The 11423-nt window shown below is 42.8% G+C and overlaps 1 protein-coding gene across 1 annotated transcript; it reads right to left on the minus strand.

The window, feature by feature from the left end:
- CTHRC1 (collagen triple helix repeat containing 1) lies at positions 1–11195 on the minus strand. Its single transcript, XM_047728234.1, has 4 exons — positions 10912–11195; positions 6187–6408; positions 3852–4068; positions 1–542 (listed from the first exon to the last, which is right to left on the minus strand). Exons 1-4 carry the CDS (start codon positions 11170–11172, stop codon positions 400–402), a joined length of 843 nt encoding a protein of 280 aa, XP_047584190.1. The 5' UTR covers positions 11173–11195; the 3' UTR covers positions 1–399.
- Between the last annotated feature and the right edge of the window lie 228 nt (positions 11196–11423).

Genomic DNA, 11423 nt, shown 5'->3' on the forward strand with positions numbered 1-11423 from the left:
TTGTTTGAAATAAGTTTTATTTCACAGATATAAAACAGTTATGAACATTTACAACTTGTACAAAGACTGATATGGTAGCCTTCCTGTTTCAAAAAACACTATCCTAAGAGAACAGGAAAAGTTAAAGACCACAATGACATTCCAAATTACAGGTTCAGGGAATGGGGACTATGAAGAAGGTATTCTAATCAACTACAAAATCCTGAAACCATTTCTGATGGAAGGAAAATGAATAATACTGGATTTTCCAAACAGTGTGAGATCACACTTTGGTCTGAAACACGTTTATCTTTGTTTCTTCTTCAGTTGTATACATAAAAATGATATAAAAATGCCACTAAAATGAACCCTTTAAAGGTTTAATTAAAAAAAAGAGGTAGGGAATGAAAATTAGAGAATTTATTTGGGTAGTTCTTCAATAATGATTCGAGAAACTGAATTCCATCCAGTGGAGGCGTCCCCTTTCGGGTAATCCGAACAGGTCCCGACCCAGATGGCAACATCCACTAGTCCAGCTCCGATTCCTTCACAGAGCCCTTCCACTGCAGAACAGAGAGGAAAGTTACACCCTTCTTTAGAACAAAAAGCAAAAATCTTCATCTAAATGTTATTACCCTAGCAAGGTAGCTAACAAATCTACTGAACGCACAGTGAATTAAAAATTCTAACACTTAATAAGGACTTCATGACGATAAGTTCTCTCCTTCTTACCACATAAGTATTTTTTTAAAAATGTATACCTATCCATCCAATGATATAAGCTGAACAGGCAGTTTTCTCACAGGTTTCAGCCATAAAACCAGAATCTGTTTAGTTACCGGAAGTTACTGTTCTGGTGACCAGAAACAAAAAAAAAAAAGCAGTTTCTTTAACTAAACTGAAGAAGCCCACACTTTTGAAAGCCATGACTTTTGGGGGCGCCTGGATGGCTCAGTGGGTTAAGCCTCTGCATTCGGCTCGGGTCGTGATCCCAGGGTCCTGGGCCTCTCTCTCTGCCTGCCTCTCTGGCTACTTATGATCTCTCTCTGTCGAATAAATAAATAAAGTCTTAAAAAAAAAAAAAAAGCTATGACTTTTTATTTGATATGCAGGTCTTTTTGATATGCAAGCCTTTTCCAACACTTACCTATACACTTGGTGCGTAGGACTTTTGTAACATTAAAAGAAATGCTAGCATAATCATTATACCAGCCCTTCAGTCTGGGAATCCCATTTTACGTGGAATTTCCTCACAGTGAACAAACCAAACACCCTGCTTTTCCTCAGTGTTCTTATGCTTTATTAATACACAACTTTTCTCAGGGTCTCTGGACTTCCACATACAAATGTACAACTTGCATTCCATCTTACCAAGGTCCTTATATATTTAAAAAAAAAAAAATCCCTCAATGGTCATTTTAAGAAACAAAAAGATATGTGTCTGTGTAAGGGGGAAAAGGAACCCAAGGTTGCCGGATTGTTTCAGAAAATGAGTCCTGACGTAGAAGTAGTGAGAGATGCCACAATGTGACCGGTCAGGTTTCCCATTTGGAAGGTTAGTACGTTCCAACTGAGCCTCAGGGATGTAGGTCTGAAGCGATCTTCTTCCTTGAGTTCACACCTCAGTGAATCTAAGGTAAGTCCCTCAGAATCCAGGGATTTGACTATGGTTCAGGCCCCTTTCAAAGCTGGGAGAACAAAACAATGTGATCACAGTCCCGCTTAATCTAGGGCCACACTGGGTGAAAATGTCCAGAAATACTCATGTTCTCCCAAGGTCGGCACACCCATGGCCTAGAAACTTGTTCACCACACGTACAGGACATAAGACAAACTTGAGTCTACCCCTAGTCTTACATGAGGAGGGTCAATTGGTCACTTCATGGTTTTGAACCTGTGAAATAATGTTTTTTGAATGAATGAGCATATGTACCGGGATAAGGTAGTATTGCAACTTAATAAGCACCCGAAATATGTTGGATTAGGGGCTTCTAGACCTGTTCCCCTCCTAGCCCCAGGTAACAAGGTGACATTTAAATGTTTTTCAAACTCCCATGGGCATAGCCAAAGCTTTAAGTCATCCTCGATGTGCTAAGTGTATCTCCTTTCTCTCAGGAAAGAGTATCTGTGCACAAGGGAAAGTGATTTCATTACGGAGGTAACCTTCTACCGTCTTAATACAAAAACTGTTATAAATACCAAATTACTTCTGACATTCCACCCAAGTGATCACACCAAATAATTTCCACACCATGTTTGGGAACTGCTATGTTAAATAATTTATAAAACATATGCATGTATAGGTCACAGTTCCTAAGCCTAAAGGCTTAAATTATAGTAAGATATTAACACAAACACCTTAAAGGTAATACAATAGAAAGTTAGTTGCTTATCCCAACTACACATATCCCGTACCTACTATGTAGTATACAATGTTTAGTATATATACATATACTATGTCTATGTATATATTATATATATTATGCATATATACTAAACATATATCACTTCCTAATCAAATTCTGATTTTCTATCTAGGTTTTTCTTATTGCAGGGAATAAGATAAGCACCCCATCTGTGCTTCTCAGATGGAAAACCATAGCCTTTCCAGCACAAGTATCTAAGAATTTGGTGGTGAAACTTTTTAACTTGATCAAAGAGAGGGCTGGGGAGACAAGAGGGCAGGGAAGGAGCTGGTTTCTGCTTGCCGGAACACTGATTGTACTGTCCTGCCTAACACTTTATTTCCCTGGACCTTTTCTATGTGCCAAGAGAGGGGGTTCAAATATCTTCTTTATATCTCAAGGATAGTGTGGGGATTTGAGGAAGAATGCAGAAGGGATGGCCATGATTTCTTAGGAATAAATGTGCTCTGTTAATTTTTGGGTTCAGTATCTGACTTGGGTCCCCAAAGCAAGCTGAAATAGAACTGCTTCTGATTAATAGGGAGGGACCTCTTCTTTTCCCTCTGTCATTGTTACGTACAAGGTTAGTGAGACATCTCTGCAAGACATGAGGGGAATGAAGCCAGTGATATATACATCTTGTGATTCTCCCAGCGTGGACCGTCACAGTGTGCTATCCCACTGCAACTCAAGAAACCAAAATGGCTGGCAGTCAAATACAGTGGTGTGTCTTGAGTGATGACATTAACACAAACCTCCCTCCCCCTCTATTTCTTGGTATCTTCCAAACTTGCTTTAATGAACCTTAAAATCAAATAAAACAAACTAATAATGTTTTTTTTTCTTATAGCTTAATGACCACTGGTTTAAATGATTGTCCTTTCTCTTACATGAGGCAAAAACAAAGAATGCACTATAGAAATGTTCTCTTTTACAAATTCAGCAGACAATATCTATCCTTTTAAAGGACGAGGCAGAGAAATGATCACCTTACCAAGTGGACCTCAACCCGGGATGAGCATTAGAAATTCCAGTACCTTGGCTGCATCTAGCCCCATGAAGTCAGACTCCTTAGAAGGGTGGGACCCAGGTGTGGGGTTTTAAGTGCCCTAGTTGAACCTCATGTGTAGCCAGAGTTGGAAACCGCTGCTCTCTGGTATTATGGGCTGTTCTGCCATTTCATCTAATTCAGTGATTTTTCAACTTTGGGGGTCTTTTAAGAAATACAGTCTTATCTCCAGAGATTCTGACTCAGTTGGTCAGAGGCAGGACCTAGGCATCTGCGTATTTTTTTTAAAGATCTATTTCAGGGAATTCTGAAATGTAATGGGGATGAAGAGTTAGGTGCTGAAAACTTGCTATTGGTCTCTTTATCACAGGCTGGTGAGCTAACATGATAGCAGGTTCCAAACCAGTCTTCTGTCTCTAAAGACATCAGGCACACCCTGTAGTCGCTATTTTACGTACCAGAAGAAGTACGATGAATATTAATTGTTGAATTGAGTTCAGGGCTTCCTTGGTCCAAATAAATGATGGCTTCGATGGGAAGAGGTCCAGAACATTCAGCTCCATTGAACGTGAAATACCAACGCTGACAGCACGCACTTCTGCATTTTAACCGAAGGGAGCCACTGAACAAAACTCTCAGAGCGCTGTTTGAGCGCATTTTTGTGAATGTACACTCCTATCACAAACACAGAAATAGGGAGTAATTAGCATTTTCAATTTCCATTTACAAGATGCTTTCAAGTTGTAGTGTGACTGTTACTCCACTTTCCTTTTCCTCAAACTACATTTTATTTTATTTTATTTTTATTTTTTAAAGATTTTATTTATTTGTCAGAGAGAGAGGGAGAGAGAGCAAGCACAGGCAGACAGAATGGCAGGCAGAGGCAGAGGGAGAAGCAGGCTCCTGCTGAGCAAGGAGCCCGATGCGGGACTTGATCCCAGGACACTGGAATCATGACCTGAGCCGAAGGCAGCTGTTTAACCAACTGAGCCACCCAGGTGTCCCTCAAACTACATTTTAAAAAGCTTAACTTTTACAGAAGGAGAGAGAGAAGAGACTCCGATATTAGGAACTCTAAGAAAATCAAATTATGGCATTCTTAGAATTCTTCACGCCACTGAAGGTATCTTTTAGTTTTACTCAAAACAGCTGGTCTTCAGTATTTTAAGCCAAACCAGTCTATATATCTACTTTTCTTTTTTCACTCCAAAACTACTTCCTGGGCCCTACGTGCTGGACTTTACAGTTACCACAGTAAATGAAACAGAATCTACCCTCATGGTCCTTACATTCTGACCTATATATTTATTCTTTTTTTTTTTTAATTTTTTTTTATTTATTTGACAGAGAGAGAGATCACAAGTAGGCAGAGGGAGAGGCAGAGGGAGAGGGGGAAGCAGGCTCCCCGCTGAGCAGAGAGCCCAACGTGGGGCTCAATCCCAGGACCCCGAGACCATGACCTGAGCCAAAGGCAGAGGCTCAACCCACTGAGCCATCCAGGCGCCCCTATATATTTATTCTTAACCGGTCTCTTTTCGACCAATAGCAAACAGTATCAGGGATAAAGCACAGGTAGAGGTTTTAGTCTTTACCTATAATGACACAATTAGAAGACCCCGGTTTTTTTTTCTCTAATGGCTCTTTGCAAAATTCATCTCTCTACTGGCTCATGGTCTACTATCTTTTACTTTCGGAAAGCACCAAAACTCATTCTGACCGCTCCTAAAAGAAACTTAAAAACACATTAATAATTCAGAGTCGTTTTAGAGAGAACGCAGCAACTTCTGATGAACTAGAAATAAGTAACCAGTCTGTCAATGTCAGGTGTTTAAAGAAGCAGGTAACATTTGGACACGTTTTAACAAAATGCTTTTGAAGAAGTCACATAGGAAAACAAAGCCTGCGGTAATACTAGAACACAAAAAAATCAAACCAGGTCGGTCTCACGCAATTTCATAGATAATTGAGCAGACAGTAAAGAGCTGAGATGAGGTCCATCTCAGAGTTTTGTGAAAGTAAAATTTCTTCTACTTGCATTTGCCTGGTGGTAGGAGTGGTTAATATCAAGGAATAACGTAATGCTGAATAATAATAATATATACACGGAACCATCTACAACTGGTCCACCAGAAGAAAGAGGCTTAGGAATAGCCCCAGTTTCTTCAGTTTTGTGCCATCCCAGTCACCTTGCCAGTTGCTTTCAAAGCAAACACTAATTAAAGTGACTGAATCATCAATCAAAATGTTGCAGAATTTTAAATGCTCACTGTAGTACATCTCTGGACCATTCCACTTTTCTTAAGCTTAGCAATTTTAAGCCACACGGGCTACCCAGAATGACAAATACCAACACACTTTCCACTTGGAGGTAATTCCTATCACATGGTTAATTTCTTGGAAATTTCTTCCCACCCTTATGCCTGGGACTGCAGCAGAATTTCTTACACTAATTCAAAGTTAAGTTCACTTTTAAACAAGACTGGAAAGTTGCTTACTGTCCAACACAGATACTTATGCTCTCCTTTTTTGTTTGCATTTTTTAAAAAGGAGTAAGTTATTTTAGATATTATTAGGGTTAAAATAACATGGTGATTTATCTTAGAAATACCTTTATAAAATTAACTCTGAAATGTTATCTTTTTTATTCATTAATTCTAACTTAGCTATAGGGTCCTACTCCTTAATTTTGTAAAAAGTCTTTCAGCAAAAATAAAATAAAATCTTCAATTCATACTCAACTGAGAAAACTCAAAGGCTTTTCTTCAACTTTAAAATAATTCAGACTTTACTTACCGCAATTTTCCCAAGATCTATGCCATAATTGAGCGAACTCCATGAACACTGCTTGTAGTTCGGTGTCCAGGACTCCTCAAAGCTTTCCCTCAAGCATTCGCCCTTTTCTCCTTTGAATCCATCCCGACCTGGGATCCCAGGGGTACCAGGAATGCCATTGGCCCCAGGGTTTCCATCTCGCCCAGGCACCCCTGCTGGTCCTTGTAAGCACATTCCATTATACTACAACAGACAAAGGAAAAGGGGAAAACCCCTCACTGCTCAAGATTCAAAGACTTAATGATTAGAACTGCATTTTTTAAAAGATTTATTTTATTTATTTTAGGGGGAGAGAGAGAAAGCAGGGGGAAGGGCAGAGAGAGAGGGAGACAAGCAGACTCCCTGCTGATCATGGAGCCTAACACATGACTACACTCAGGCTCAGCTGGGGACTACACTGGGGGTTCAATGGGGAGGGGGCTCAATCTGAGATCATGACAGGAGCTGAAACCAAGAGTTGGTCGCTTAAGCAAGTGAGCCACCCCGGGACCCCTAAACTTGCATTTATTTGGAGCCCTTGGAGTCATGTTCTAGATGACTCATGTTCTAGATGAGTTATTATAGAGAATTGATTTTAAAGTTATTTCTAAAATACTGAGATTTCTTTCCATTGCACAGACTGCTCACACACACACAGAGAGAAATCAAAGAAGACAAAATGTTTCATTTGCCCGCTTTTTCCCTACTGCTTATTAAAAGCATACATGATTCTTAAATTGCTGTATACCAGGGTGAACATAATTAGATATACTGCTTTTTTCTTCTAACCCTGTATGTTGTAAAGGACTGTAGAGTATCATAACGATACTTTTAAACATTTTATGCAAACATTGCACTATTTGGAGATGCTTAGGTTATTTCTATTTTTTCTATCATTAGTATTATCGTAATGAAAATCTTCACCCATATAGCGATGTCTTTTGAATTATTTCCTTAAGACACAATCCTAGGGATATATTTATCAAAAAATCTTAGCTAAGAATTCTCTTACACCAGCAATATCTTTTAATTGGATTGCACATCTCTTGCTTCTCTCTATTTTTATGTGAAGGAAGGGGCCTCCAACCTCACTTCTCCTCAGGAGCTAATGGCCTGGTCACAGGTGACTACGGGCCTTCAACAGGAGGCAATAATCTGTCAAACCTCTTAAGTGCCCGGATTCTCTCTGGTCTTAGTGGGCAGGCAGCAAGAATATCAAGTAGAAATTAAGAGCATAGATTTTCTGGATTTTAATTTGTTTATCAGCTATGTGAGATAAGGCAACTTGCTCAACATTTCAGTGCCTGTTCCCTTACCTGTAAAAGAGGGAAAATGATGAAGATTCTTATGTGGTAGGATTCATGTGAGATTTAAGTGAGATCTTATATCAAACTGTGCTTAGAGCAGCGCGGGGCACACAGTGAACACTGCCCATGTCGGCCATGATGATTCTTAACTATTCTCCCAAGACCATGTGAGGCCACGACCTTGGGCAAGTGTGTCTACTCCCTTGGGTGGAGCCTACCAGTGTCTAGACCCAGGAAAGACAGCATTAGGAAACCTGTCGGCCAGCTCACACACAGAAGCCACGCACACCAATACAGTGGAGTAACTAGTAAAGGTAACATTTTATCTCTAATTCCCTTGTCTATTCTGGAATGGGTCCAACCCCAAATGCAATTGACTTAAGTTTTTACTTTAACATTCCCCTATTGATATAACTTGTACTATCATTCTGTATAATGATACTGTCCAATGAGAACAAAAAAATCCAAGATTCCTTATATATTAAAATTACTTCTGGACTTAGACATGGTCATATTATAAAATCCAGTGATGCTGGTGACTGGGAAGGATGGGCATATATATAAGGTTTCCCAATCAATTTCTTGTTACTTCACCAATTTCATTTGTGTTTTGATAAATGATTTTTGTCATGACTTTGGCCACTACCATTTTCCTGGTGTAAAAAAAGGAGCTATTTATTTATTTATTGCCAAAGAAATAGTAAGAAAAGTATTTAACTGGGGCACCTGGGTGGCTCAGTGGGTTAAAGCCTCTGCCTTCGGCTCAGGTCGTGGTCCCGGGGTCCTGGGATCGAGCCCCGCATCGGGCTCTCTGCTCAGCAGGGAGCCTGCTTCCCTTCCTCTCTCTCTGCCTGCCTCTCTGCCTACTTGTGATCTCTGTCTGTCAAATAACAAATAAAATCTTTAAAAAAAAAAAAGAAAAAAAGAAAAGTATTTAACAAAATTGCAAATGTATTTAACAAAATTTGAAGACAAATTAAAGTATAAAATACGCTAAAGCAGTTTGGTTTATTCTAGTTTACTTTTCATTTTAGTAATCTCACTCGCTTTCACTAGCAGATACATGTTTAGACATAGCTTTCAAGTGGGAAGGGAGAAACAACAAAACGTCTGATTTTTTTTCATTATTATTCCCCCTGAGACAAGATGATACACAAAGTTTTATTTTTCTGTATATCACTAGTTCTCAATCACAGACGATTTTGTCCCCCAGGGTGTACTTAGCAAATATCTGGCGGCATTTTTGGTTGTCACAACTTGGGAGGGGAAGGTATTACTGGCATCTAATGTGGCTAGGGACCACAGGTGCTGCTAAACCTCATACAACATGCAGGACAGTCTCCACAACAAAGAATTATCTAGCCCCAAATGTCAGTAGTGCCAAGGTTGAGAATGTTTATTCAGATTTTTATCTAAAAATTGCATTTCAATGACCACAGAATTTTACTGAATTTGGTTCCACGCATATTACATCTGTCTTCTTTTACTTTAAAAATGCTAACCTAGGGGCGCCTGGGTGGCTCAGTGGGTTAAGCCTCTGCCTTCGGCTCAGGTCATGATCTTAGGGTCCTGGGATCAAGCCCCATATCAGGCTCTCTGCTCAGCAGGAAGCCTGCTTCTCCCTCTCTCTCTGCCTACTTGTGATCTCACTCTCTCTGTCAAATAAATTAACAAAATATTAAAAAAATAAAAATAAAAATGCTAACTTAGCACAGGCTTAGTACTAGGTGGGTGTTCTATGAATGTCCATAGAATGAACCCCCTGTTTCTTCCACTGGCCACCAGAGGGCAGAGCGTGCTGGAAGCTTGAAAGGAATGCTTTGAAAGCTCCTGTACAAAGAAGTTGCTTTATAGCATCTGTTGAAACCTTCTCAAAGACCACATGAACATATTTTTTTCCTCCAGCAAAACCAAATCCAATGTACAGGATGCACCTGAGCTTAGCTGCACAAGCTTTTCCAAGCTGGGTGAGAGTTGTGGGAAACCACAGGTACTGCAAATCCGTGGAGGAAAAGAAAAAATTGCTAGCTTTATGGAGAAAAGGGGTATTTTGTGTATCATAATTACGAATCCATAAAATGCAAACTGCACATGAACCCCAGCCATTTGGTACAGTTTTAGACAATTTGGACACTTAAAATAGAACCGTAGCCCTGAACACATTGTCTGCTTTGTGGGGCAAAATTACATAGCACATCACCAAAATGTGCAGTGTGCAATGGCAGGAATTTTTTTCCAGAGCTTTTGAATCTGGCATAGAACTAGCTGCTAGGGAGTTTGGTTTATTAGCTCAGTTTCTAATGGCAGCTTAACAAACTCGAAACTTTTTTTTTTTTTTTTAATCAAAACAATGCCCCCCCTCCCCTTAGGTCCTGCAATGCTTGTAAGTGATATTTGTCTGCAACTAAGATTGGCCTAAGGACTGAAGTTTATTATGTGCCAAGGAATATGGTAGTTGTGAAAGGACAGCTCTTGACACAGAACAGAGGACTGCTCTGCCCTCCACTGGGTTTGTTGATTTTGGAGGGAAGGAGCTTTAAGCAAACAGACCTTCCCATACATTAGCCCTCAGAAAGCACTTGGGGTATTTATCTGCTCTTCTGAGAACTGTCTTCTCCCTTAGCTCCACTGTGATGCTCCTGCTGGGTGGCCACAGGCTGAGGACCCAGGGTGTCTGGAAGGATGGACTGTCCATCTGTCTATAAACAGAACAGTGAAATGGGTCCTGGGAGGGTTAGGGCAGGGTCTTTTCATTTCCCCCTTCTGGCCTTAATCCCTCGGACCATTCCTGTCCTGGGCTGTGGTCGTCCAACAAAGTAAATTGCAGTCCACACTCCCTAGGAAGATGACCCAACATGACTCATAGGGTTCAAGTTACAAAGAGTTGGACGGATGCTCTGTGAGGGTTGTTATTCTCTCCTGCAGGCAGACGTGGCCACCAGCCCCAACAGAGGACACATCTCAGGGCTCTGGCCCAGGCCCACCCAGGGGATCAGCTCCAGGGTCTCTCTCCTAAACAGCTCCCAGGCCCACCTTCTAACCTACTGGAGCTCCTCATTCGCCTCTCATTGCCGCACTAACCCTCTCCGTCTTCCCAGGGTGTTGGGCGGGGGGCGGGAGGGGGGACGACGGCTCTCAGAGGCCAGAAATTATTGGGCCACTCCCTGTATTCTGGGGCGTCCCACCCGACCCACGTCGCATCTCCGCTCCACCATTTGTTTCTCCACGTCCCCACCGCTCGCCTCGCCCAGGTCCTACCTTACACGTGGACTCAGACAAAGCGGAACAGCCAGGCGCACGCACCACCACAGGCGCAGCCGTACAGACCACCACCCACCCCACCAGCCCGACCGCGTCCTCCCCGGGCGGCCCGCGGCTCTGTCCCCGCCGCCGGACTCACCAGGTCCACCACCTCCCTCTGCCGCAGCAGCGCCTTTTGCTTCCCCTTCGGGAGCTCGGAGGCGCTCGACGGCGCCCGCAGCTGCAGCAGCAAGAGCAGCAGGAGCCCGAAGGGCCGCTGCGCGGAGACGGCGGCTGGGCCGTGGGGGCGCATGGTGCGCGGCGGCCCCGGGACGCGCGGAGCAGGAGCAGGAGGAGGCGCGGAGCCCGGACGTGACCAGAGTCTGGCCCCGCCGCGCTCCGAGGCCGCCGCAGGCTGCATCAATGCCCCTTTCACCCGCGCGCCTCCCTCCCTCTCTGCCTCCCGCCCCTCTGGACGCCGGAGTTTCCATCCAGTAATAGGCGGGAACCCCCACCCCGAGCCCGACACTGGGCGGGCGGACAGCCGGGCCCGCCCCCTCCGGCGCCGCCGCCGGGACCCTTGCGGTGAAGCCGCGTGCGGAGTCAGGAGGAGGGGCGGGGTGGCGGCGGTGGGAGGCCACAGGTGGAGGCTTCCCGGCGGGAGTGGAGCTA

Source organism: Lutra lutra, chromosome 4 (genome assembly GCF_902655055.1).
Source record: "Lutra lutra chromosome 4, mLutLut1.2, whole genome shotgun sequence".
NCBI lineage: Eukaryota > Metazoa > Chordata > Mammalia > Carnivora > Mustelidae > Lutra > Lutra lutra.

Excerpts from the sequence above, each read along its gene's own strand:
- CTHRC1 (XM_047728234.1), bottom strand. The coding sequence starts at position 11,172 with ATGCAGCCTGCGGCGGCCTCGGAGCGCGGCGGGGCCAGACTCTGGTCA. Across the intron at positions 6,409-10,911 it reads AGAGGGAGGTGGTGGACCTG|TATAATGGAATGTGCTTACA; the intron begins GTGAGTCCGGCG and ends TGTCTGTTGTAG. Across the intron at positions 4,069-6,186 it reads TAGATCTTGGGAAAATTGCG|GAGTGTACATTCACAAAAAT; the intron begins GTAAGTAAAGTC and ends TGTTTGTGATAG.